Source organism: Ursus americanus, chromosome 18, assembly GCF_024610735.1.
Source record: "Ursus americanus isolate L20-20 chromosome 18, mUrsAme1.1.p, whole genome shotgun sequence".
In the NCBI taxonomy this organism is placed as follows: Eukaryota; Metazoa; Chordata; class Mammalia; order Carnivora; family Ursidae; genus Ursus; species Ursus americanus.
In genome coordinates, this window is record NC_142144.1 from 982550 (window position 1) to 1010402 (window position 27853).

A 27853-nucleotide genomic window follows, 5' to 3' on the forward strand; every position below is an offset into this window, starting at 1 on the left:
AAAACCTTCCTAATCGGGGCGCCTGGGTGGCTCCGTCATTAAGCGTCTGCCTTCGGCTCAGGGCGTGATCCCGGAGTCCTGGGATCCAGCCCCACGTCAGGCTCCTTCGCTGGGAGCCTGCTTCTTCCTCTCCCACTTCCCCTGCCTGTGTTGTCTCTCTGTCAAATAAATAAATAAAATCTTTAAAAAAAAACCAAAAAAAACCCCTTCCTAATCCTCTCATTTTACTGCTCTGTTTTAATGAAAAAGAAGTAAATTCACTAATGTACTTGGTTTATCCCAACTGACTTAATGGAAAACAAAATGGGCACACACATCATAGAGAAATCCCAAAAGTAAAAACCCAACGTGTTGAAAATAAAGCTTTAAAACCATTAGGAAAAAAACACAAACGTATTTTCTTGGGCAGACCTGGCACTTCCTGAACGAGTGGTCGACGGCACGATTCACAGGAAAGCAGGACCCAGCTCAGCACGCGTGTCTTGGCTTCCTGTGGGCTACCGGTTCAAAGACACAATCAAGGACCAGTCTCGCCAAAGGAGGGGAACAAAACCGACGACCCAGAAGACAAGTGGACGAGGGCAGGCAGGCGCGTCTCTGGACTCTGTGGCCCACCAGGCCTCTGTGCTCCCAGGTCGGGAGCCCGGCGCGGGCGGTCTGTGCCTGGCAGCTTGGCGGCGGGCGTGACGAGCGGGTCTAGTCAACTCTGCACCAGCTCAGTGCGTGAGGCTTCCCGCTGGAGAGGACGCTGTGGTCTCGTTTGTGGAAACGAACAACGCGTGAGGACAGTGGTCTGGAGAAATGCGAGGGAAAGGCCCGGAAGGTCTTCACTCTTCTGCTGCCTTTCTCTTAGACGACAGCACCTGTCCTAGGAGGGCTCGTCTCTCTCCTCAGTGCTTTCCTATCACGTTAACTCTCGACAGACGTGTCACGTCAGGGGAAGCTGAATGCCCAGGCAGCCCCCCGCCTGGCCCTCTGGAACCAGGCGGTCCTGAGAACAAACGAGGGGTCACAAGCAGCGTGGTGCCAACGGCCACTGGCCAGGACCCCCGAGTCTGCCCCAGTCCTGCACCGCACAGGGCTGAAGCCCCGACCCAGGTCTCACGGAGGTTCAGGCCTGGGGGCACCGGAACGACCGCCTGCCAGCTGGAGGAAATAGCTGGTGCCTGGACAAGTCCTGGTTCAGGGAAGCAAACGCGTAAGAATCTACCGGTCACCCTTTCCCTGCTAGAGCGCCCTGCGTGGAGGGGCGGGGACACACGTGGACCTGCTCTCGAGGCAGCTCCTGGGAAGGCCTGAGGGAGGAGGAGCTGGCCAGCAAAGAACATTCCAGAAAAGAGAACAGCTGGCTTTAGCAAGGCGTGCAGGAGGGAGCCCAAAGTGTCAGGGAACCCATGTAACTGCTCAGGGACTTGGTGACTTGTGGGGAGGAGGCCGCGGGAGGGCAGAGAGCCAGGAGGGCCCTGTAAGGGTTACCGCCACCAAGGCCAGAGGCAAATGGACACCACTCAGCACAGAGATTTAACAGTTTAATAACGACTTCTCCACAGCCCAACGGGGCAGCTTACCCATCCCGTCCTGCAGCAGGGCCCAGTGTGCACCCCACACGCACCACAGGCGCAGAGGACAGGATGCCCTGAGGACACAGAGTGCCCTCCCTGCCTGCTGGCCCAGCCAGGCCTGCACAGCAGGACCTCTCCTCAGAGTAGTGGCCAGGCCTGAGAACGTCCCTTCTCTCCAGGCCACAGGGCGGGACAAGGTGCCAGCTCACCTTGCCCCTCTGCTCACCTTGCCCCGAGCGCCCGCACGGACGGCCCACCGGCAGATACGGACAAGCCTGCAGCCCACCCCACGTGGCCTAGGCTGAGCGGCCCCTCCCAGGAGGCAGCCCCTTCCCAGTGGGACATGAACACAGCAGGTGCCCACCCACAGCAAGGCTCAGGCCCAGCGTGGTGGCTCTTCACCACACCATCAGGCCCAGCTGTTCTTGACCCACGACCCCTGACCGTGGTGGGAGGCGGCTAGAGCCCCGTCAGGTCCACTATGGCCTTGATGAAGATGGCGTCGTCACGCACGTAGGAATTCTTGGCCTCCATCTTGGAGACGGGGCAAAAGAGGGGGCAGCCGCTGGCGATGTTCATGTCACTGACCGGCCTCTGGAAAGAGGACGAGGTCACGTCGGGTCTGAAGGCGTCAATCACGTGCTCCCGGTTGTTCTGGTCAAGCAGCATTAAGGTCACCTGGGGGAGAGCAGCCGGGGAGAGACAACGCTCGGAGTCACGGCCCTGCCCAGCTCCATTCCGGCACTTCCTGTCCGCCAGCCCCTGGGGTCTGAGGCCGCAGTTAGCGCTGCGGAGCTGCGCCGGTTGGTGCCTCGCTTGCTCACGTTCACGTGACGAGGTTCTCACACCAAACGGCTCACAGAGCACCCACTGCCCTCCCGGAGGAACAGCACTTTTCAGTTAGGAGCCACAGCTGCCCTGCGCCGCCGCCTCCACCAGGAAGCCCACAGAGCAGGCCCAGGACGGTGGAGGGAAAGGACGATGCGCTGGCACCTTCCGCCCGTCCACCAGGAGCAGATTCCGTCTCCGTGACACCCGCACGTGCAGGCTTTCCAGCGGGACTCCCTCCCCTGGAATCAGCTCCGAAGCGGCACCATTAACTATTCACCGCTGGCCCTGAGGGGCACGAAGCCAGGGAGCCGACTGGGCGGCGCCTGAGTCCCTGCAGGGACAGACCTGTGTTGAGCCCGAGGGCCCGTCCTGACCACCACACAACACGGGGTCCCGGGACAGCCGCCGAGACAGCCTCACCTTCTGGTTGAAGGGCCACCGCAGCAGCGCGTCGTTGGGGCCCCTCATCACCACAAAGAAGAGAGACAGGTGTGTCCCCCGGCCGGTGCCGTCCCCGTTCAGGTAGATGCGCAGACACATCTTGTAGCCGTACCTGCTCGTGTAGAAGGCTGTGGAGGGAGAAGGCGCCAGTGAGCCTCGCCGAGGGCCCCCCGAGAAACACACACAGAGAAAGCCCCGGTTGGGGGCGCGTACTCTCCCCCCAAGTACGCAGACCTAGTTCCTAGCGAAGACAAGTGCCCCAAAGGAAAAATAATGAATGAGGGAAAGCCCTCCTAGGAACCCTGGACGCAAGCCCACAGTGGCCACACGCAAACCCGCTGAGCAGCTCAGCCCTGCGGGGGCTCTGGGCAAAGGGCCGTGGTCAGACCTGAGCCCACCTGCAGGGGGCAAGAGTGGGTGACAACCCGGGACAAGCTAGAGCTGACGTTGCGAACACCCAGCAAGGGGCCCAGAGACCCTGAACGGAGACCCGCGAGCACAGGTGGGGAGCCTTCCTGCTCCCGCCTCCACCCTCTTGGCTCGCAGGACACAGCCGCTCCAGCCGCCAGGGCGACTCCAGCCGCGGCGCACGCCTGACCCCGCCCTCAGCCGGCTTCTCAGTCAGGCTTTGTCTGAGCTACGTTCAGAAGAAATTCCCACGAGCAGGAATGCCCCCACTGCTGAAGGAATGTGCCAGCAAGAAGGGGCCTACTTGAGTCCAGAGCAGAGAGGACAGTGCCCCGAGCAGAGCCTGCTCCCCGCCCAGGAGCCCCCACCACCCCGGAGACATGGCAGGATCCCACAGCAGCTCCAGCAGGACAGGGACCGACACCCTCTCAGCCTGCGCTCTGGAGCGCGCCACGGCAGCGGCCTCGGCAAAGTAACTGTTACAATAAAGGGCGCACGCGGCACTCTTCACCAGAGGGGGTCAGGCCTACCCAGGCGGCCACGTAGCTAGGCCCCCACAGGAAGGGCTGCGGAGCGTCCGCGGACAGGGCAGAGCACTCTGCCCCGAGTACTGCTCGCGGTTCCGTCCTTGAAGGCCCAGCAGAGGTGGCGGGCATGGGGGGCCCTCCCCAGGCAGCCCCCCGCCCTCTCAGGGAGGCACGGCAGCCGCTGGCACTAGCAGGGAACTCCAGCCTGGGGCGAGCGAGCATCTCGGACAACAGCAGCTCTGAGGGCAAATTCCAGAACAGCACCTGGGGAGAAGATGGCGGGCGTGCGGCCAGCCACCGCTTCCTGACGCTTCCTGGCGAAGTCGGATATCTTCCAGATGAACACACCATCGAAGGTGGTCGCCTCCATCTCGTGGACCTTCTGCTCCAGCTCAGCCATCGCCAGGTCCTTCAGACCGATGCTCCTCTCCAGCTGCTGCACCTGAGGGGGCACAGGGAGCCCCGTGAGCACGCGTGCCTCCTGGGGTGCCAGTGTGAGCGGCCGTGGGCCTCAACCAGTGCACCTCTGAGGTCACCTTTCACTTCGCAGGAAGGTGCTTATGGAAGTACCCCCACATCCATCTTTCCACCAGTTTCGGGCAGGACGGCATCTCCCAGCACCCCCGAGGCTTCACTGGGCTCAGCTTGTCTCGAGTGGGCTCTGTCCCAAGACCCCCAACCCTACCTATGCCCAAGGTTCAAGGGCTCAGTGCAGGAAATACACTCACGGAGCCCACGTCAATCGCGAGGCCCATTCCCTATGGCTACGTCTGCCCCCACAGGCCAGAGAGAAAAGGCTACCTCAGAGCGACCGGTAGGACCCCCACATCAGACCCGTCAGTGAGCAGGGCTCATAAACAAAGGAGGCAAAAGCAGAAAGAACACCGTGCTAGAAATCAAGGTGCTGTCCTTAAAATCCCAGCTCTGAGGCCCCGTAATGCCTGGGACCCGCCCAGACCAGCCCTATGTGCCCCAGGCCCAGACCTTGTTACTCAGGGCCTCGATCCTGTCCTGGTCCAGCCGGTGCTGCCGGCCGCAGGCCTCAGCGGTCATGGCCACCCTCTCTACCTCCCGGTTCAGGACGCAGACGATGTTCTCGAAGGTGGCCGTCTTCCTCTCCAGGGCCTCACACCGTTGCCGGAGCTCTGCAGCCTTGGAGAGCTCCGCCTCAGGGTGCAGCGTGCTGGCTTCCCAGCCCCCCACTTCGCTCTGGCCCAGGAAGCGGCCACCTGCTCCTGAGAGTGGCTTGGTCTCCAGGAGGCCGCCCAGCAGCATGCCCAAGTGCTCCCGGAGCCACTGGGCCTCATGCTGCTGCTGCTTCTCGCTCTCCACCTGCAGACAGGAGACAGGGAGGCTCAGCCCTGACCCAGAGCCCCGCGGACATGGAGAGGCAGTGCTGTGACATCTCCCTTTCACTTGCCAGAATGTCACCTGTCGCTACCTGGAGTCAGGATCTTCCAAAAACACAAAACCTTCCTAGTAACTTCTGTGCTTGTATTTGAAAAAACGGGGAGGAACATACAGGTTTAAAAAGTTGCCCAAGGAGGGTGGGGGAGACCAGTAAAGCTAACCTGCTTCAAATATTCTTTTATCGTGCGGTTCTGACTTCGCAGCCAAATTTCTTCCAAAACTTCACAACGAATTAAAAAAAAATTTTTTTTAAGATTTTATTTATTTATTTGGGGAGGGGAGGGAGGGATGGATGGAGGGCACAGAGCCAGAGGGAGAGGCAGAAGCAGGCTCCCTGCTGAGCAGGGAGCCCCATGAGGGGCTGGATCTCAGAACCCTGAGATCATGACCTGAGCCGAAGGCAGATGCTTCACCGACTGAGCCACCCAGGAGCCCCCAAATTTTAAAATGTTACACACTCTCAGGGGTGTCTGGGTGGCTCAGTTGGCTAAAGTTTGACTCTTGGTTTCTGCTCAGGTCACCATCTGTGGGTCGTGAGATCGAGTCCTCCGTCTGGCTTTGCACTCAGCTCGGGGTCTGCTTGAGAGTCTCTCTCCCCCTCCCGCCCCTCCCCACTGGTGCATGCGTGCACGCGGCTCTTTCTCTCAAACAAATAAACAAACTTATCTTTTAAAAAATAAAAATAAAGCGGCGCCTGGATGGCACAGCGGTTAAGCGCCTGCCTTCGGCTCAGGGCGTGATCCCGGCATTATGGGATCGAGCCCCATGTCGGGCTCCTCCACTGTGAGCCTGCTTCTTCCTCTCCCACTCCCCCTGCCTGTGTTCCCTCTCTCGCTGGCTGTCTCTATCTCTAATAAATAAAATCTAAAAAAAATAAAAATAAAAACATTAGACACTCTCAAAACATCAGAAGTAGAAAGAAACAAATGAACCCCAGAGAACAGTGTCCAGAGGGCACCCCCCCGGTGGCGCTGGCACAAGAGGTCCCCTGCCAGTCCGGGGAGATGGGCGTGGGGGCAGTGTGTGCACAACATGTGGCTGGGGGCCTGAGGCCACGGTCAGATCAATAAGCTCAACGCTACATTCGCCCCCAGGTGGAATCACGCTCAGGACACATCTGACTCTGACCTCTGGAAGGCTGTGGCTGCCGCACTCTGGGCCCACATGGGGGTCTCCAGCAGCACTCAGTGCGGGGGCCCGGGCCTGTGTGGGACCATGCCAGCACCGCGTCACCAAATGCAGAGGAGCAAAGCTGGGAGGAGCCATCCCTGTGGACTGCACCTGAGAGCAGGTGTCAAGGCTCCAGGTGACAGCACCGCCGGGACTACCGCCACGGAAGTGCTACCAGGGTGTTTCTGGGGAGCAGAGCACCAGCTGTGCCCCAGGCCCTCAGAGAGCCAGGGGACAGAACAGTCAGGGAAAGAAGGGTAGAGGCCACGTGGGCAGAGGCCTGAACGAGCTGCACAGAAGCCGACAGCTCAAGGTCCTGAGGTGAAAACAGGTCAGTGTGTGCAAGGACAGCCACGCCAGTGACCAGCCCCAAGATGAGGTCAGAGGCGGCCAGGGCCACGCAGGCCATGGAGGCAGGGGAAGCAGGTGGGGTCCAGGACCCATCTGCAGGCAGCATGGATCTCCGGGTGGACTGGACATGATACAGGAGACAAGGGGAGGGCCCACAATGACTGCTGGGCTTTGGCTGGAACAGCTGGGTGACAAGAGGTGCTCATTTTGGGCAGGTGGGAGGACTGGGAAGAGGGGGGTCCTGGTGTGCGGCTGAGGCCTGAGATGCCCACCAGGTATCAGGAAGGTACAAGGCACTGGGCATTTTCAGCAGAGAGAGCTGGTCAAAGGTGAGGCCCCGTGACAGCACCAGGATGAGTGGACAGAGCAGAGCCCGGACTGAGGCTGGGACACCTGAGGGCCGAGGAGGCAGCAGGGGAAGTGGGAGGGAGACCAGGAGGCCACGCTGGAGGCCGAGCAAGGACCACATTCAGGAAGAGGGTGCATGGCACGCTTCTGCAGGGGCCCCTCTCAGGAAACAGGGAGCTCCCACAAAGACCGGACCCAGCAAACCAGGCCAACGGGACTCACCATCTCGGGGCAGCCGACAATGTGGAACCTGCACGGGACTCGGCACTTGCCGCACGCCCTGACGTGGTCCTGGAACTAGAAGGACGGATGCTGTAAGTGCCTTTACTGTCTCTTCCCCACCTGTGCACTGGCCGGACCACTGGACCCACCGCCGTCAGCCTGGCCTCTTCAGTCTCGTCCTGAACAAAGCCTGACGGCCCCATTCGAGAGCCAAAGGCGCATACGTGCACACGTCCATGCACACACAGCTTGCGGTGTCACTAAAGGGAGGTGGGTGCAGGCTGAGGGCCTCACACTGTGGGCCAATGTCTCAGAACACCTGCAGACACCCCATCCTGTGCTCGGGCCTCTGCACCCCGGACTCTCTGCCCTCAGCTCGTAAGACGTGTGGTGTCTGAGGCCCTGGGGCCTTGGGAGCAAGGAGGGGCCGGCCCGACCAGGGGTCAGACCCCCACCACTGACGCAGCGCGGTGCCGGCGCACGACAACACAGAGCCCAACCGGACAGACGGAGAACCCGAAAGAGAGCCACTGCGCACGCGCTGGGCACTGACACAGCAGCCCCTCCTGCCGGCAAAGACAGGCGGACAGCTGCTCTCCGAAGTGGGCGAGGGCAAGGGGCAGCCACGGGGCTGCTTAAGAGTGGTCCCTCTGCCTCCATCCTCCTGGGCTCTGGAATGACAAACAATCAGAGCTACAGATGCCAAATGCAAAGACAAAACATTACACTAAGTAAAAGGATAAGGGGCTGTGACCCAAGCTAACTGACACTTAGAATTCCAAACAGAAAAGGACTAAGGTTCTCTCCCCACCGTGAGAAATGGGCAGGAGTCCCCAGTGGTCCCTGGTCCCCAGTGAGAGAAACGCAGGTGAACCCTAAGCAAAAGGCCCCAGTGGCATCCATGATTTGAGAGACGCAAACTGAAACTCCTGGGACGGTCTTTCTCAGCCGTCGCACAGCGAGCCCCCGAGGGTGTCACCACACCTACTGGTGGGGCCGGGACCTGGGCTCTGACCTCTGACCTGTCAGCACACTTTCCCTGGTTCTCACTCTGGACCCACACAACCGTTTTACAAAGTAAAAGACAATTTGTTCTAAAAGGGCAATCTTAGAGACTCGAAAGCAAAGAGACAAATGGCAGCTCAGCACCGAGAGACTGCCTCGCAGCACTGCCAGACACAGCAGGCTGACTGTGCGTCCTACAAGAGCGGAAGGAGCCGGAAACAGGCCACGAGCACACAGTCAACAACCGCATGGGCAGTGGGGGGCTGTGTCTGGGCGGGGGGGCAGCATCAACAAGCTCCCGGGAGGAAACGAGCAAGTACCTGGATGCCCCGCAGCAAGACAGCCACAAACACGGAAATCGGGCAGAAGTCGTGACTGCCAGTATGAACCCACAACACAGCTCCTCTCGAGATGGGGCACCGAGGGGCGCCTGGGTGGCTCAGCCACTCTTGGTTTCAGCTCGGGTCATGACCGCGGGGTCCTGAGATCAGGTCCCATGTCATGCTTCCTGCTCAGGGTGGAGTCTGCTTGTCCCTCTCCCTCTGCCCCTCACCCCATCCCGCGCACGGGCTCCCGCCGCTGAAGTGCTATGGATGAGAGGCAGCGCGTGGACAGGCGCTGGGCCAGGGTCTCGGGTGTGAGTGACTTCTGCCAGGCTGGGTCATTCCCACCTCCGGAAGTGCAACAAAAAAGCAGCCCACAAGTGACCCAACACTCTTGCCATAAGCCGTCACTTCTCCTTCGGGCGCCAGGTTGGAGCCCCGCACCACGGGCACAAGCCCCGCCCCGACAACGCGCACCAGCCCCCGCCTGTCCTCGGAGGTGCCCGGAAACAACTTACTTTCTCCCGTGAGATCTTCTTCTTGCCACAGCCATCGCAAGTCAAGGGGAACTTGGGGCAGACCTCATGGTGCGCCTGAAAGACAGCGGTCAGGGGCCGGGGCGTGTGTGAGGTCCCTGTGCCGTCTTCGTGGCCCCATTCTGGGACAGTGGCTCCCCTGAGGCCCCCAGTGGGGTGGGTCCTGCAGGCGCTGGGAAGCATCAGAGATCAGAACCTCCTCTTCATCTGGCAGCTCCAGGGCAACAAGAGAAGGATAAGCCACCAGCGGTGACTCGGGGAGAATGCTGCTGCCAGTCACCCTAACCGACACCGGGCCACGAACGGTGCCAATGGCCACTCCTGAGGAGCAAGGCTGGGGGGAGCAACCACAGCCCTGCGAGGGGCTGGAACGCCTCCGGGAGACACCCCTGGCGCCCCGACGCACTGTGGCCCTCAGCGGGCCTCTGCATCGAATGGCTTACAGAGGAGGGTACCGAGGAATGTAGCAAGGGCACCTTAGGATGCAAACGGCCAACCACGCAGCCCAGCTTCTTCAAGAAATAAGCAGCAGAGGAAAAGAAAGACATGCATGGAGCGCCATTAAAGATGAAGAGACCCTGTAGACACGTCATTGAGAGGCACTGCAGGACAGACGCTCACAGACGTCAACGAACATGGGCGCCAAGTGAGTCAGGGACGGCAGGAAGTCGCCATTAAGACTCAGAAGTGACAGTAACACATACGGCTCTCTAGAAACAAACGGGCTCAGAAATAGTCTCAAGAATTTTCAGAGGAAACGACACAAAGCCTGGGACCCACGCAGTAAGCGTGCAGAGCCCGACGCAGCCTGGTACGTGCTGACACGGACACACGCGAGTGAGGGTGGCATGGGCCTCGCACTGCTGCTGTGTGTATGCATTTCTCTAAAATAAAACAGCTTTCAAAAACAACTCAGCTTTGCCTTCATACCCAACCCAGTTTCCCACCAAGAACCTTCTACCCAAGTGGCTGCAAGGGAAGGCTGGTGGCATGCAGCGAAAATGCCAACCCAGCCACGAGGGCAGGACAGTCAGCTCAGCGCCGTGGGGATAAGCCGCAGGGCCAGGCTGGGAGTGCGGCCGGGCGCCCTCACCTTCAGGTCCGCCCAGCAGCAGGGCGCCCGGCAGTGCCTGCAGCTGAGGCTTCTCTCCGGGCATTCCTGCTCCGAGTGACGCTCCTTCTCCCCGAGGCGAACCAGGCCTTTGCACGCCGGGCACTCGGTCAGCATGAACGGGCAGTGTCCTTCATGGCAGCTCTGGCAACAAAGGGAGCAAAGCGTCAACAGAGCGCACGGGGGACGCTGCAGGCCGCCATCACAGGGCCCCGTGTGCGTACAGAGACGGCCGCCCGCTGAGGGCTGCTGGGACCCTGCACCCACCCCACGAGCGCCAGACGAGGGGTGCCACTCCACACGCCAAGAACCTCACTCGCTGCAATACCTATGCTCCGGGACTCAAGTCTAGCTGGTTGCACCCCACCCACATGACACCCCAAAGCATCCCTCCCTGGGGATGTTCCAGAATGACAGGGACAACAGGACCACTGTCCAGACAGAGGGGCCGCGGAAGGAAGGGACAGGGTGGCGTACGGAGAGGCAGGAGCAGAGGGCCTAGAGCAGGGCAGGTTCTAAGTGGACAAAAGGCCCAGGAGTGACGAGAGCCTATGTGCTGGGAGGAGAGGCCCAGGGAGGGTGTGTGGTGACCTGGGGAGGCAGGGCCCAGCCTGGGGCCCTCCAGCGGACAGCACCCAGGAAGAAGGTGCAGGGAGGCACGGCCGAGGTGGAGAGAGGACGTGGGGCATGCGCTGCCCCCTCTGGAGCCACAGAGCCATGAGCGGGGGGGAGGGAAAACCCAGCCGAACCACAGGTGGTGGCTTTCCTTTTTTTCTTTTTTTAAAGACCTCATTTATTTATTTGACAGAGAGAGACAGCCAGCAAGTGAGGAAACACAAGCAGAGGGTGGGAGAGGAAGAAGCGGGCTCCAGCGGAGCAGGGAGCCCGATGTGGGACTCGATCCCAGGACCCTGGCATCACGCCCTGAGCCAAAGGCAGACACTTAACGGCCACCCAGGCGCCCCATGGTGGTGGCTTTCCTGAGTATGACACGGACACTATGGGAAGGGACTTGGCAGGAAAGGCGGGCAAGGTGGGGCCAGAAAAGGTGGGGAAGGGCGGGAATGCCTCCAGGACAGCAGGAAGGACCTGGAGCCTGTCCCCGCCCAGCCCTGCAGGGCCCGGAGCCCACGGTCCAACACACCCTGCAGGCCCGTGGCAAGTTTGCCAGGAAGGGGAACAGCAAAGGGGCACAGGGTGGAGGAAGAGGGAGCTCAAGGTTTGTTTGCTGTTAAGTATTTTTACTGCGGTCAAACGCGACATAAAGTTTACCATCTTAAGTGCTTTTAGGGCGTCAGTGTGTTCACACTGATGTGCGGCGTCCCCTCCGTCCATCCCCAGAACAAGGTCATCTTCCCACACTGGACTCCGTCCCGTTAAACCCTGTTCCCAGCCCCAGCCCGCGTCTGTGGGCCCCACTCCTCCGCCTTCTGGGCGCTCCCACTCACACACAGGACGGGCCCTCTGTGCCAGGTGACCTCACCCAGCACCATGTTAGCGTCTAGGCAGGACAGGTTAGGGCACACTGGGGACGATGTGGAGCCTGCCAGGGACGGAGGCGGAGGTCACTGGGAGAGGAAAGTTCTGGACTGGCCCAAGCAGGAGGAGGCCCTCCACCGCGGGCTCAGCATCCCCACAAAGACTCGGGCTGGGGCAGCCGTGGGCCGCGATGCCCTCCTCAGGGACGGGGTCTTCAGGGCTTCCCCGGAGACGTCGCCGTGGCGCACCTGAGAGCAGCAGGGAGGGCCTCGGCCGTGCTGTTCCCGAGCGGGGAACACGCTGGCCGTATCTCCACCCCGTGCCACAGGCTTGGCTGTTGGGGCCAAAGCCCAGCACTTCCAGAGGGAGCAGAAGCAACGGGTGAACTCCAGAGACGCGGCACACGTGCGGCGCCCTACCCACCAGCTTTCCCATGTGCAGACTGCCGAAGTCACGTCCGGTGGGGCCCATACCTCACAGGACCCCACGCCACAAGCTCCCAGAGCAGGCGGCCCTACCCTCTGCCCTCCCACGGGGACACACCCCAGACCAAATGCCACACTCCCAGCAAGCCTCCCTGGTGACCCCACAGCAGCCCAACAGAGCACCCCAAAGGCTGCCACACAAGGTCCCACTGTCGGAAGGACGCCCGGGACACACCCCGCCGCACGACGCCCCGGATGCTGCGGCCCAGCAGAGGGGTACCCGCGCACGGTCACTGCAGTCTGCTTGGGCTCCCCGCCACTCCCTGCCGACATGGCCCAGCCCCCCACGAGCCACCTGCACTGCGGCACAGCGTAACTTGCCAGCTCCCTGGGGCTGTGGCAGACGGACGCCGCAGAGCCCACCACGGCCAAACAGTAGGCAGCGCCCGAGCCACACCGAGTACGGAACAATCACAGTAACCCGGCAGGAGTCTCAGAACGATCACCGCTCACAAAATGGAAAAAACACAGCACCTACAAGGAAAGAGCCTGGATTTAAGTAAGAGAGCGTCGTTTAGCGCATAATAAAATACTACTGGGAGTGATGCGGGGGCCCCTCAAAGCAGCACACAGCGTGCTGGCCCCAGACAGACGGGCAAGGGTACACAGCCCTCTGCTGGCTGCCACCCCCGCCAAGTGTCTGACATCAGAGACCTGCGCGCCTCTCACCCCAGGGCCACCTCTGAGCAGGCCCACAGCACCGCCACGGTCACCGGATCAGACAGCCCCCTTACGTCGGCTCGGAGAGAAGCACACACTTTGGAGAAATCAGTAATTTATTCAACCAGAATTCAAACTAACTGTCCCCGCGGACAGAGCCGTGCTGACTATGAATTTACTGGGATGTGCGGGGTGACCGAGCATGCCTGACTCGGCCTTCCATTTCAACTGTGACCTCCCATAACCTGTGTATCCTTTCTGGCCCCTTCTATGGAGAGCCCTCCACCTGCCAGCTGGCCCCTCCCCCGCCACGGGCCACAGGCTCCCATGCCCATCTTCAGGGCAGCCCAGGGGCCGTGCACCGGACACCTTCCGCACTTGGCAGGCGCTCCGCAAACACCTTGACCATTCTGGAGTTTTAAATCATTGCATTCTTAGAAAATACTAGACATCATCGCAAAGGAAAATCACATTCAAAGGCTAACCAAGACTTTCCAAACAGCTCAGCCACAGCACCAGCATTTCACAATGCCACCACGAGCTCAAGCACCGCAAAGGGCAGCCCTGTTGGCTCGAAGTGGAGGGCGGCTGTGCGTGGAGGCCTTGATCTCGCCCAGGCCAGTGACGTTCACAGCCAGGGAGAGATTTTACCAAAGGGCCAGGCCTAGTGTCCCAGAGCAGGGCCCGCCCTCCCACATGACCAAACCCACCCTCTCAGGGACTTTCCGGGGCTCTCCGGGCCAGCCAGGGACTTTCCAGCCTGCATGCCTGCAGGGCCGTGGCCGAGCCCACAGGCTGGCTGCGGTCCCTGGCCCTCCACCGGAGGCCCATGAAGCCACCGCCCGCCCGCACCACGGGCCTGGGGGCAGCAGAAACCGGCCGCCCAGACTGGAAGGTGGGGTTATTCCACCTGTCCCCAGGGGGTCTCTGGGTCCCTGCAGAAGGCAGCACAGCTCCCCGTGCCTACTCCCTGTGCCCCACATGGTCTCCTGCACCCCCCCAACCCCCAGAGCCTGCTCGGGCTCTCCACCCTCCCAGGAGAGACCCAAACCCAAGGCCTACTCTCTGGACAGCCCCAGACAGTGACAGCTGCAGGTCTCTTCCGCTGAGCAGAGCCTCCTGCCTGCACTCATGCAGCCCGGGGGCCTCTGGGTCTCACTCCTGGGAAGGCATCAGAAAGGGTGTGGGGAGCCCAGAGCTGCTCCACTTCCAGGACCCAGGTGTCCACGGAAAGGAAAGGGCACCTCCTCGCCTACCAGCCAGAGACTCCTCCCTAGACACGGCCAAGCTGCTCCTCTGCAAACACACAGCTTACAGCCTGAAGACCAGAAAGTCTGGCTGGCCAAGAGAACAAGGGAGGTCGGCACGCAGTCCGGGAGCAGGAAGAGACGCCCGCCAGAAGCTCAAGTCCCAATTCCAGCCACCATCACAACTCAGTGCCCAGCGCCCACCCCATGACAGGGGCTATCCCGGGGCCTGGGGCAGGAGCGTGCCTGAGCTTAGGAGAGCCAGGGTTTCATGCCAACTGCCCCTCCAGACTCGCCAACAGGGCTGCCCACTTTGAGAGGCCTACCTGCTACTCTGCACCACTCCCGACCTCCCGGCCTGGCAGCCACGCTGCCCCTTCCTGCCTCTCTGGGTTTCACTGCTCCGGGGCCCTCACAGGAGTGGACTCCCACAGGACCTGTCCTCCAGGACGAGCTCACTTCACTGAACACAATGTCCTCAAAGTCCACCCACATGTCAGGATCTCCTTCCTTCCTTGTTATGGCTGAATACCACCCTGGGGCGTGGAGAGACCACATCTGGTTTGTCTCTTCGTCGGTTAGTGGACACCCGGCTACCATGACGTCTGTGCGCGAGTAAGCACCTGAGCTTGCGAGTTGGGCGGGGGTGAGCGAGCGAACTACGGAGGCGCCTTCTGAGCCTCCACGGGTAAGTCCGGCTGCCAGCTGCGAACCCCGCAGAAGCCCCCACCGCTGACGCAGGGACGCAAGCCAGCCCTGCCTGGCTGACACAGGCACACCAGCCACTGCCCGGTCACCGGCCACATGCCTTTCTGTGACCACAGACCGAACAGAAAGCCCGTATCTGGAATCACACGGAAGGATGCCCCCGAGCAAAAAAGCTCCTTTCCCGCACGTCCGGGGAGATGCCGCAGCGGTGCCCTCAGAGGCAGCACGAGGTCTGCCACACGCTGCCGCCTTGCTGCCACCCCGCCACGGCATCCCGGCGAGCGGAAAACTGGGCCCAGGGAGGCAAACCCCCCTCCTGAGGCCCCGATCCCTGTAAGAGTGCGTGCACGTGCGGTGAGCGGTTACATGCTCCCTGGCGGGCTCGCGCAGGCTCCGTGTGATCGCTCTGCGGTGGGGGTCGGGCTCGGGAGGCCGTGCCAGCGCAGGCAGCCCCTACCTCATACTCTTTAAGGGTCCCCTTCCAGGTGCAGCCGTCGCTGGGACAGATGGCTGGCAGGCTCTCCACCTCCCTGCGTGCAGCGTTGTCTGGGAAAGCCTGAGGAGAGCATTCCTGGGGTTAGGCCTCCTCCTCCCCGCTGCCCGCCGCCTACCCCACCACCAGTGCTGCAAGTCTTCCAGACTGAAGCCTAGGACCAAGGTACCTCTCCTGCAGCGGCTCTAAGCTCTAGACGTGACCGCGGCAGGGAGGGGCACATCCTAGCTGCTTACGCGCCACGCAGCCATCAGTGGTGGTAAAAGAAACGCCAGAACGATTTCTGACATTTTTTGCTTGAGGACTTTTCACTTACCGAACCACTTTCCAAAATCGAGACGCCTTCCTCATATATGCCCTCGTGAACACAGGCAGCACAGTTCTGAGGCCCGGAGCTAGGGAAGAAGGGGGAAAGGCCCGCCATCAACCCCGCTGCAAAGGCCAGGTGCCTCGGGCGACCCCAGCTCTCCACCCGCGTTCTGCGCCTTCTAGACTGACACTGTGTCGGTCACGAGCGCGCATCACCGTACCATGTTGAAAACCTTTAAAACAGGTGAGATGAGCCAAACCCTCTGATCATGATGACCCCTCCCACTGCGAACGGAGGTGCTCTGACAGCCCCACCACTCGGGGCCAGGTACCCAGGAAGGAGGTGTTGGCTGCCTGCGCTCACCCTCAGCCCTCCACGTGCCACAGGGCCCCGCCCTCACACTAGCCGCCGCAGGCTCTTGGGTACGTGTTATCTGGACCAGCGCATCCAGTGCTAACGCAACATGAGCCAAGAGTGTGACTGTAAATGGTCTTGCGCCCACACGACAAACTAGGAACAGCAGAAAACGGACTGTAATGGTGTTTATTTCACCGCCCCCACCAGCGTCCAAAGCGCCCAGTCAACCCACCCTCTTCGGTTACTAACTTCATGCTCTCGTTGGCAGCGAACCTCTGCCATCAGGGAGCACTCCCTGCGGGTGCGTGCTTGCCTGGAGCCGCCTCCCTGGACAACACAGCCCCGAGGCGAACCCCGCTGCCCGCCAGCCGCCCGCAGTACCTCAGGATGCTGGTCAGACAGTAGGAGCAGTAGCGGTGGCCGCACTGAGCCTGGAAAGGCCTGCGCAGGACGTTCTTGCAGGCCGAGCACAGATACTTGTCCTCCGGCTTGGTCCCCAGGAGGGTCTTCGAGAAGCCAGGCTGCAACAGATCTAGGGAGCCGGGAGGGGTCACACTGGCTGCAGCCATGAGAGCTGCGAACCGCCACGCCCTAAGGAAGAACACAGAGCACGTCATGGAGGGTCCCTAGGGGGGCCTCAACTCCAGGGTCCTCCTCCGGGGAAAAGAGCCCTTGCTTGGCAGTGAGGGGTCTGGGCTGTCAAGCTGAACCGCGGTCAAGAATCCGAGAAGCAGGATTTAGCACTCTGGAGAGCCCTGGAGACGATCTAATCCCATCTCCCACCACACGCACGGAAGCCAAGGCTCAGCCAGGGAGGCAACCTGCCCAGGCCGCACAGCTACACCGCCCGCCCACCCGGAGCCTCCAGACCAACGGCTGTCCTCAAAGTCACCCACCCCACTCTGCTGTGACCCGTGGACAGAGCGCGTGCCGGCATCTGGGGATGCCACCTTTCTGCCAACACTGGCCATCCGCAGTCCTTGATCCTTGTGCCTTCCTGCCCGGCGCAAGCTCCCCACGTATCAGCCCGGCAGGAAATTCTGACGTGCCTGTGCTCCGTCTGCGGCAGCAGCCAGGAGGCGGTTACCCTACACGTCGGCCTCTCCAGTGTCACCCCTGAGAGGAGGCACGCAGCCCGCCTGGCACCACTGCTCTGCTCCCCGGCCACCGTCACCAGGGTCCCTCTCACTTGAAAGCTGCCCTCCGCTATCCACCAGGCCCTGGCAAGGCCTCCGAGGCAAGGCAACGAGGACACACGAGTCGGACAGGGGAGAGGCTTCCACAGCATTCTGAGACCTCGCACGGAACACGCTGTTCAATGTCCAGCGTCTCAAAAAGCCAAAAGCAACCGCACCTGCTCACCCTCAAAAAGGACAAGCGCCCACAGCCCCGAACAGGAGGCGCCGCTAACTCAGAACCGCCCCGGCCCCCGTGCAAACGCTCCAAGAGCTTCCTTCCCCAAATGCCCCTGGAATCACATCTCTGTGTCTTCTCCCGGATGTGCACAGGGAGCACACCAACTTTCCAACCAGGAAATGATATGCCTCTTTCCTATGTCCGTAAGGCTGTCTTCAGCGTCCTGAGCTGGTCGGACACCACAGGAAGCAGCAGCAGACAGTGTGTCCCTGTTTCCTATCTACGGGGCAGAGCACTTTCAACCACGGCTTCTGGATTTGTAGTCTGTGAGGCCCTGCTTGGGCTGGCCTGCCAGAGCACACAGGTTATACTTTTATAACCTGCATTTACTCCTCCAGCCACCGGACACACGGGGGGTGTGCCCACAGCCACTCAGCAGGACCGCACGGGTCCCTCCCGCTGGTCCACATGCTGTCAGCACATGTGGGCGTGTCTGGGCCCCTGGACCACCCATCTGTCCCTTTGACAACTGGGGGATTTCCTTCTTTCAAGCCCTCATGACACAGACATGTAAGCACTAGAAGGTGCCACTTAATAAAGCCTTTGGCGGAAGAGCTAACCCCAAAGTTGGAGAGCTCATGGATGCACTAACAGGGCTGGCCCGGGCAACCGAGGAAGGAGGACACCCTCGGCGCACAATTTTGTTTTTTTTAAAGATTTTATTTATTTATTTGACAGAGAGCAAGACAGCCAGCGAGAGAGGGAACACAAGCAGAGGGAGTGGGAGAGGAAGAAGCAGGCTCCCAGCGGAGCAGCAAGCCCCATGTGGGGCTCGATCCCAGGACCCTAGGATCACGCCCTGAGCTGAAGGCAGACACTTAACGACTGAGCCACCCAGGCGCCCCTTAGCACACAATTTTTAAGGCCACGTTTGTGCTACGCACAAGCACTCGCTAGAACAAAGGACCCGTGAAAGTCCACTTACTCTCATGAGAGGCATTCTGCATATTTTGTCTTTTTTCTGGTCATGCTACTAAATTGATTTCATGAACCATCAATGATATGAAGATCAGTGCTCTGTAAACTACATTAGAGACTTTTACCTTTAAATAACACTGGGAAAAAAAAGCCACACTCTTTAGATCTCTATTTTATGTTCAATTCATTAAGCAAAATAGACCATCGCATATAAAGGACTCTAAATTTATAGTCGTATTTTACACAGAGGGAAAAAAAGGAAATAAGAAACAGACGCCATCATGACAGGGTGCAAGGATTATGGTGCTGCTTTTCTCATGTTAAAACCGCAGGGAAGCTTCCCTCAGCATCTGTGGGACAAGGCTTTATTGCTTGGCACTGGTGTTCCATCTACTTGGAGCCAGGCCCAGCTTTTTGGCCAACTGATCACACCGGCGGCAGACTGAACTCATCACACTAACCCACCGACATGTACGCCCGTAGGCGGTAAAAGCGCCACACAAACGGCCTCTTTTCCTCAGTGACGAGGAAGGTAAAAGGCCACAACACACAGCCAGGCCTCCATGGCCTCACCAACACAGCCTACTCAGCGGTCACAGCAATGTGACACAGTCGGACGGTGGCGGTCTGTATTTCTGTTCTGAATCTGGAGAAGTGGCCCTAGAGCGCCCAAGGAGACCACCCATGCCACCACCGACCCACAGGTCCCACCACTGTGCTTACGTCCTTACACGTGTTGTCCAAATCTCACTCACGAACACATTTCAACTTTGGAGAACTGTAATAAGAGACATCATTAAGACTCAAAAGTATTGTGCCGAAATGTAACACTTTGAGGGGCACCTGGGTGGCTCAGTAGGTTAGGCGTCTGCCTTTGGCTCAGGTCATGACCCCACAGCGCTGGGATGGAGTCCCACACTGGGCACCCTGCTCGGTAGGGAGCCTGCTTCTCCCTCTGCCTGCCGCTCCCCCTGCTTGTGCTCTCTGACAAATCAATTTAAAAAGTAAACAAAAAAAAAAGTAACACTCTGAAGGCCATCAACAGGTTAGCCCTGCTGCTGTGGAGTGGCGCTTGCCCCAAGCCTGGGAGAAAACCCCCCGTCTGTGGCTCTGAACTCCTGAAGCCCTAGGTGGTCTGCACATGCCCACCCACCTGAAATCACACGAGGCCCGGGGCCTCCCCAGATGACCAGTGCAGCCAGCAGCACCAGACAAAGGCGCCAAGGATGGTGGGTGGGCCAGCCAGCAACCGCACGTAGGAGAACAGCACTCAGGAGTTATGAGCACCCCAACCTGGACCCAAAACGCCCTACTGGTCCTGTCAAGGTTCCAAATCCTCCCCCTGGGAAGTTGGTTATAAACAAGAACTATCTCCATTTGCAATGATTCGTGGGAATGTGTGAACAAACATTCCCATTCAGCCTGTCTGGGATTTCATATTCATTCATTCCCCAAAATCAAGCTTCAGACATGAATGTACAAACTTCATACAACAAACAGATTTGTATTTTGTTAAAAGGGCATTTCTACCAGAGACGAAACAGTATGTCCAGAATGGTTCCAGTTATCTGAAGTTAGAGGACAAGCAAAACTAGCCTGTGGTAACAGAAGCTGGGAAGCGACCCCTTTGGCAGCATGGGGCTGCGATATACTCGATACTCGCTCTTCTTCCCTGTCCCTGGCACAAAGCTCCTAAAACCCCTGGGATTTCCGGAGCCATGGGGACAGGAGAGCCTCTCTGTTATTCATAAGCCCCTTCCACACACCCCCCCCCCATGGCCTGGGAAAGGGAGGGGCTGGAGATTGACCTAATCAACAATGACCAATAATTTAATCAATCGTGCTTTCATGACAGAGTCCCCATAACACCCTGAAGAGTGAGGCTCAGAGCTCACAGGCTGGTGACGTCACAGTGCCGGAGGGCACAGAGCTCTACGTCCCTGCCCCATACCTTGCCCTGGGCATCTCGTCCATTGGGCCTTTGCATGGAATGAGCGTTTGCCGGAGTTCTGTGAGCCACTCTAGAAATCACCGAACCCAAGGAGGGGGTCCCAGGAACCACATATTTGGTGTCAGAAGTACCATGAGTAGAGAAACTGCCATTTTCCACTCAGGGGGTCAATGCCTGCAAGGGGCAAGAGGGGGTCTTTTGGGATGCTGGAAATGACCGTATGTGTAGACAAAAGTGCTTCTAGCTATATGCTTAGGATTTGTACGTTTTGCTGCACAAATACCTCGTCCAAAAAAAAAAAAAAAAAAGGAATTTCTATTCCCAAAGAGTCAAAAAAGGCCCTTAAATCCCTAATTATGGTGCACTCATGCGTGTTCATCCAAAATAACCCTGTCTCACGATACTAAAAATGGCACAGCAACCTGAAAACCAGGTTCTGACATGGAAGAAGCCCCACAAAGAGTAGGGGCATCCAGCCCCTCGACAAGCCCAGGTCGTGCCTCGGTGCGGAGCACAAGGACCCAGGGAAAGGGGCAAATCTGCAAGAAACCACCGGCTGAGCTGGGGGCCACAGGGCGCTGACGTACCATCCCCAGTCTGGGGCGTGAGCATGGGGTAGTGGTGTAAGTTCCCGAAGGGCAGGATGCACAAACCAACATCAAATGACATGTGGGCGTACCTGGCTGCTGGGGTGGGCGTCACCGTGCCGCCAGCAGACACGTGGTTTCAACACTCGGCCTACGGTGCCCCAAATGCCAGGGACTGAACCTCCCAAATTCATGTCCTCACTGACAGCCAGTTCTATTTTGTACAATACTGGGATTCCAGGTCAGATTTCACCTGGTTCCACCCAGTCCCAACACACCTAACAAGCCCACTCAAGCAACAGTCAAGCACTCCAATCAGCATGCAGCTGGGAGCACAAGAACCGCCCTCCCAGGACTAGAAATCCACTTTAAAATTATAATTTTATAGTTCATCTTTTCAAGGCTCAGCATAATGCCAAATTGTAAGTAGCCAACTTCACACCCAACAACTGCTTCTCCCAAGGCAGAGCGAGCAAATACTGTGGGGGAACATTTCTAGTCCGAAGGGCCGGCGCACACGTCTTCACACAGTCTACATGCTGACACCGAGTGCCTCTGATTCAGAGCTGGGGCTCTCAACAGGGACAGGGCGACCAGTCAGTCATGATGCAGCCATTCTTGTTCCTTCCCTCTGACCCAGGTGACCGCCCTGGTCCCCCTGCCCCTATCCCTTACCTCTAGGTGTCAGTGCCCGCATGTCCCCTGACCCCTCGACAGCTGGGCCTCCATCTCAGCCCACAAAGCACCCCCCTTTCGGATGCTCCAGCCACATTCTCAGAGACCACTCTCTCATCCACCCACCTTGAACGCGTTAGTAAATCCCACAGATCCACCCTCTACCTGCCCGGAACCTGACCACACTGCTACTGCCAGGCCCTGGCCGCCGTCCACTGTGACCTGATTCACAGCTGTAGCCTCTTGTGGCCCTCCTGGCAGCCAGAGGGGCCTCTGGCTGGGACTCAATTACTCTCCCCTCAGATCCCAAGGCTTCCCAGTAGTTCTGCCCACCACCCTGCCTGTCCGAGGGTTGTGGTTTCTCCACAAGGCCTTCCCTCTCAGCGGTCATGAAACCACACTGTGCGGGCCTGTCTCCTCTGGAATATAAGCTAAGCACCAGGAGGTATGGGAGGGCAGGAAGAGGGACCCAGGCCTGTGCATGGGGTGCAGGAGCGCACTCCATGCTTCCCAGACTCCCCAACTTCTCCACGGACTCCTACACCCATTAATCCAGACTTTCCTCCACACCATTCCAAATGGGGCATCACTATCCTGGAAACCGTACGAGCCATCCCTTCTGAGGCACCCCCCTATTCTACCTCCTACCCCCATCCCTGCTGAGTACTCACCTCGTTAAACCACAACCAGGTTACAAGACCCCCCTGCTCCACTGCCCCTGGGGCCCTGCCGGGAATGTGGCCTTCCCAGGCTCACACCCTCTGTGCAGGGATGCGAGGCTGTGGTGGGACAGTGACATGTCCTCCCTGTGGACACAAGGCCCAGGCCCTTGAGTGGTCCTCATTCACCCCCACGAAGAAGCAGTGCATGGAGAACAGCGCACTAAGCACAGGCCTGGAGACCAGAACACAATGAAGGTGTGCACCCCATTCCTGGCATCATGTGTGCAGTCCGTGGGTAATTTCTTCTGGATTTTCTTCTCTGGACCTTCTTGCCCTTGCCTCTCCACATGTTTGTGATGTCCTGCCTCGGACACCCACCCGCCAGTGTACTGACCATGCTGGTGGGAAGGTGGGCAGACTGGCATTTCCCACTGCCAGAGAGGGACCCAGATCTGACTCTTAAAACACAAAGTGAAACAATGCTTTCTCCAGGAACAAGTGCCCACTGTAAGTCCCATGCTCTAGTCCCCGAATTATAACCATTGCTGCAACCTACTCCTTCAGGTCCCCAAAGAAATGGCATTTGCATTTACTTACCCAGGGAAATTTAAAAACCACTCAAGAGAAAGAGAAACCCCAGCTGAAAGCCCCCTCCCCTTGGAGCCACCCAGAAGGGAGCCAGCAAGGCAGTGCAGCAGCGAGGCACACAGCCTTCGCTCTGTCCGTCTGCACGGATCTTCACAGGCTCCCACCTGCACTGTGCGTGGTGCTGAGGCCACGGAGGCAGGTAGTGGGCCGGGACCACATAGCACAACGTGGCCACAGGACGCAGAGGTCTGCGACACAGCAGGACACTGGAAGGATACGTGGCACAGACTGGGCATGTCGGGAGGCACCTGCAGGCCAAAGGACCAGACCAGGCGCACCCAGGGGGAAGGGGGGCACGCAGTTGGTTAGGCGTCCGACTCTTGGTTTTGGTTCAGGTCATGATCTCAGGGTCTCGGGATCAATCGAGCCCTGTGTCAGGCTCCGTGTTCAGCAGGGAGTCTGCCAGAGATTCTCTCTCCCTCTGCCCCACCTCATCTCTGCTTGAGGCTTGCATATAAATAAATATTACAAAAAAGGGGGGGGCCTGCACAGAGGCCCAACGCACCCAACGTCCCAGTGCATGCCTTTGGCAGCTATGGCCTCAGGAGCTGGGCTTTATTCTGAGAACCAGGCACCCAGGGAGAAGGGCCACCCAGATGCGTGGAGAAGCCACCGCTAGAAGCACTGAGAGGCTCTGTGGCTTCCAAAGGGCTTGCAGCAAAGCAACTCTTAGTGTTTTGTTTGTTTTTGATTCAAGCATCAGTGAATACTGTGGCATGTAAACTATACTGCACTCTAGCTGGCAACAATGTGAGGTCGATTAAGACCTCCCCCTAAAACCCACCAAGTGACCGCACAGATGCCACGGCCCTCACAGGTGAGGTCGCTGCCGAGAGCTGCTGAGTTGGCCTGGCTCGGCCCTCCTGCACTGCCAGGCTCCGCGCAGGGCGTCTGCTCCCCCACTCGATGCTGTCCTGGGCTCTCCATGGCCACGGACCCCTGAGCAGGCAGTTCTGAGTCGCCCCACTGTAGGATCTGGACCCCAGTGCCGAAGACCATCTCCATGTCCTCACCACCCACGTCGGGACCCTCACTCAGCTCCCACAGACACACAAGACAGCCCACCTCTACTCACAGGCAGCAGGACGCCACGGGGCTGGCACAGGTGCAGTAATGTTACAGGTGATCCTTGAACCACATGGATTTGAATTGCTCGGACACATGCGTTTTTAGCAGCCCAGTGGTCTAAAGATACTTTCTCTCCCCTATGATTTTCTTAATGCCACCTTCTTTACTCTCGCTGACTTATGGTAAGAATGCGACACACAACACACACGATATACAAAATTCGGGTTAACGGACTCTCCCTGCTCCGCGGCGGGTGGTCAGTGAAGTCCGTAAGGAGTCAAAAGTCACAGGTGCTGCTGCAGCGCGAACACCACAGAGGGGAGTGAAGCACCCCTCTCCGCAAAAGAAAGAAGGGCTGCATGCTGACTTTCCTGCGCAGGGCTTGGCGCCCAACCCCCTGGACGTTCAAGGGTCAAGTGCAATGCAACTGACCCAGAAGGGCCTCCAGGCCCAGCAGGAGGTGGGCGGCTGTGGACTGGGCGCCTGAGCGGCAGAGAAGGGCGACGGCGGGGGGGTGGGGCGCGGGGCAACGGGGCGAGCGGGCGTGACCCGCAAGCGCAGGGAGCGGGTCCCCTTCTAACAGGTCAGCAGCCCCGCTGGGGGCCGGGGCGCCCACCGCCGGGGTCAGGCCGCGGGACACAGGGCGCACAGGCCCGCCAGCGGTTTCCGGGCAGCTGCGCGGGAGCGGGGGGGCATGCGGCGCGCTGACCCTGGGCCGGGATCCCCCCCGCCGGCCGGAGCCGCCGTGGACGCCCGCGGGCGTTCGCGAACTTTCCTGTGCCGGCCCCGCTCCGACTTTCGGTTTCCGGGCGGCCCAGCTCCGAGAAATCCCCTCAGGCCCGCGGGGCGGCGACCCTGCCTGCGGGCCCCGACTCCCCGCCGCCGCGCGCGCCCGTCGCCCCGTTCCCGGCCGCCGCTCCCGCTGCCCCTGCCCCCGCCCCCGCCACCAACCCCGACCCCCGACCCCAGCAGCTCCACTCACCAACGGTAGCCGCGCGCCCGGAACTGCGCGCCCGCCCAGCCGCCGCCGCCGCCGCCGCCGCCGCGGACCCGCCCCCCGAGCCCTCCTGACTGACTGGCGCGGGGGCCTACCGGGAGCGCCCAGCGAGCCGCAGCGGGCGCCGATTGGCCAGATCTCTCCCCCGCCCTCCGCCTCGGCCCGCCCCGTTGACGGACTGACGCCAGACCCTATCAGGGGCGCGCCGAAGGCCGCAGCGGGCGCCGATTGGTCGGAGCCGCCGCGACGTGGGTACTTAAGCTGAGCCTCTGCTCGCTGGCAGCAGTGGGCGCCGGTGCGGCGCGGCCTTCTGGGGTCCTCGTGCGGCGGGGGGCGGGCCTCCTGCGGGGAACCCCTTCTGTGCGCCTCACCTCCCGAGAGCCTGGCCCATCGGCACCGCGACAGCGCCTTTTCCTCCCCGGAGCCTGGCTCAGAGCAGGCCCTAGTTTGGGTTACAATCCTGAGAAAAAATACAAAAAGACCCTGCTCACCTAAGGAGCCGGAAGGATAGCGGGTCTCCTGTCGGGGTCGTGAAATGTTCTAGAACTAGATGGTGGCCATCGTTGCCCGACATTAAGGATGTACAAATGCCACTGAATTGTCCCTTCTAACATGGTTTAAATGATGCATTTTTTTGTTGTGTGAATTTTTCCGCCAAACAAAGCCAAAATCGCACAACCCAGGTCCTCCAGACACGTGAAAATGTGGCACGCGCCAACATCTAGAAACAAGGCAGCGGTCTTGGTAGAGAAAGAGGGCTGAGCACTGACCCCATCTCTGTCTCTGCGAGGGTGACCTGAGGCCAGCCTGTTTCTTGATCGGCCAAAGGAGACTGCCTCTCACTGAACACTCTTTCTGCTACACATCTGACACTTGTCTCATCGCATACCTGTGTTCAGAGGTGGCAACCGCTCACTGCGTTTTGCAGAAAAAGAAATGAAGGCTCAGAGAGGTAACATTCCTTACCCCAAGTCACACAGCGCAATCAGCACCCCCGCTCTGAGGGGATCATCTGAGCAATGGGAACGGCTGGGGGGATGGAATAAACTGGAGAACAGGGGCGCCTGTGTGGTTCAGTGTTTGAGCGTCTGCCTTCGGCTTGGGCCCTGATCCCAGGGTCCTGGGATCGAGCCCTGCATCGAGCCCTGCCTGCCTCTCTGCTCCGTGGGGATCTGCTTCTCCCTCTCTCTGCCTACCACTCCCCCTGCTTGTGCTCTCTCTAGCTCTCTGTCAAATAAATAAATAAATAAATTATTTAAAACAAAAATAACCCGAAAAAGAGGCAGGCTTTGAAGCGATGTGATTTAAGCGCTCCATGCTTGGTCCAGAAGTGCGTAAACGTCACTTGGTCTGGGGTCTGAGCTCCCCTTTCCAAAGTGCCACATCCTTGGGTTCAGCTGCAAGGTTGCCTTGTCTCTAATAGAACTCAGGCAGCGGCTAGGTTCCATGAACTTTGAGGCTGACTTTGCCACAAGCAACTCCCCAATCCAACCTACAGGTTCAGCGAGGTTTCATTCAAATCCCATAACTAAGTGAGCTCCTCCCAGCATCTGGGAGGCCAAGGCTGTCCTGGGACCCCACCAGCAGCTCAGCAGGAAATGGTTCTTGTTATAAAGAGGAGGTTCACCTGCAGCAGTGTCCCCCCCCACCCCCTTCCTTCAGGGTGAAATCAGGAAGCCGTCCACCTACCTGCAGTGGTGGCCCCTAGAGAGTGTCAGACCCCACTCCTCCAGGATGGGGGACCGTGTGGAAGCGCTTCGCTGGCTCTGGCCCCCTCGGCCTGGCCCTGAGTCCAGAAGAGATTTCCGTGGCAAAGTTCCCACCTCCTGGGCAGGCAGCCACTTGTAGACCTGTGCCTGTAGGGCTGGGCCAATCTCCAAGTACCTGTCAGTGGTTTCAGCAGGAAAATGCTTTTTGACTTTGCCGTTTCCAAGGATCTTCACACTCAAATTTTTTAAAAATTTGATTCTGATGACAGGTCTTAGAGGCATGCAGAGTTGAGAATGAGAGAGGAGGACCCGGCCTAGCCCAGACTGGGAAGTGGCCGACCCACCCCCACTGGCCAGCTCAGACCGGGTGACACCTCAGTCCTGGCTGGCTGGAAAGGGGTGACTCACTCTGGTTGTCAGGCAGCTCAGGGGATTCCCACTCAGGTTCCTTCCTGCCAAAAAGAAAGCAAAACTCCACCCAAGGCAGCCACAGTGGGAGGGCTTGGGGGGGGGGCTGGGGCAGCCCCAGTCAGACCCGGGAGGGCCCACATCATGCTTCCACTGCTCGCCGAAGGCTGGGGTCTTGGAGGCAGCAGAGGGCTGCTGTCCCGGGCCTCAGCGCCCCCCAGAGAGAGGCATGGGTCTGGCTGCACATTGGGGTCCTGCTGCTGCGGACCCAGGAGGGCCCACCAGCTGCCCACTGGGCCTGTGGACTCCTACACCCACTCTGCCTGATGGCCCGATGGCTCTCAAGGGTAGGCAGCCCACCCCACCCCTTCCGTTTCCCCTTCCCATGGCATCACCTGTGCCCCAGGGACGCTTCTGAACGCCAGCTGTGCTTCCTCTCCCAACGGGGCACGGTCGCACCCCTCAGAGGCTCTCATCTCATGTCCTTTCCTCACTCAGGCCTTTGCGAGAACAGACAGCAGCTGTCACATGGAGCCCGAGGCAGGAAGACTGACCCCCCCGCCCCCCCCCCCGAAGGACCCCGGACACAGGATGGCCCTCATGTGCCCAGTTCTGTCCCCAGAGGAGGGACCCCTGCTTGGCAGAACCAGCCCTGCAAGGATGGACTCCCTCACCCCACACACCCTGGCTCCCGCCCTAACAGCCGGGCCTTCTCCTCGGCTCATTTCCCAGACGTGTGAAGATGAGCCCGGGGCGGCAGCTTTGGAAGGAAGCTGGTTTCGCTCTCACTGTGCAGTCATCTGACGGCGCCTTTCCAGAAGGCCAGCCAG

At 59.6% G+C, this 27853-nt stretch overlaps 1 protein-coding gene across 6 annotated transcripts; it reads right to left on the minus strand.

Moving 5' to 3' along the window:
* Positions 1–1516: 1516 nt before the first annotated feature.
* Positions 1517–26927, minus strand: TRAF2 (TNF receptor associated factor 2). 6 transcript variants are annotated; one of them, XM_087869185.1, is made up of 11 exons: positions 26596–26906; positions 16366–16575; positions 15634–15712; positions 15282–15380; positions 10228–10389; positions 9117–9191; positions 7271–7345; positions 4754–5101; positions 4034–4211; positions 2814–2962; positions 1517–2240 (listed from the first exon to the last, which is right to left on the minus strand). In XM_087869185.1, the coding sequence occupies exons 1-11, from the start codon at positions 26895–26897 to the stop codon at positions 2022–2024; spliced, it is 1896 nt and encodes a 631-aa protein (XP_087725311.1). In that variant the 5' UTR covers positions 26898–26906; the 3' UTR covers positions 1517–2021. The 6 variants fall into 6 exon arrangements, with proteins under 6 accessions (XP_087725311.1, XP_045659725.2, XP_045659726.2 ...); XM_045803769.2 differs by lacking the exon at positions 26596–26906 and adding an exon at positions 24892–24963; XM_045803770.2 differs by lacking the exon at positions 26596–26906 and adding an exon at positions 19042–24437.
* Positions 26928–27853: the final 926 nt, after the last annotated feature.

Excerpts from the sequence above, each read along its gene's own strand:
- TRAF2 (XM_087869183.1), bottom strand. The coding sequence starts at position 17,272 with ATGCTGTGGAAGCCTCTCCCCTGTCCGACTCGTGTGTCCTCGTTGCCT. Across the intron at positions 16,576-16,880 it reads ACGGGTCACAGCAGAGTGGG|GGCGTGGCGGTTCGCAGCTC; the intron begins GTGGGTGACTTT and ends GTTCTTCCTTAG. Across the intron at positions 4,212-4,753 it reads TCGAGGCCCTGAGTAACAAG|GTGCAGCAGCTGGAGAGGAG; the intron begins GTCTGGGCCTGG and ends GTGCCCCCTCAG.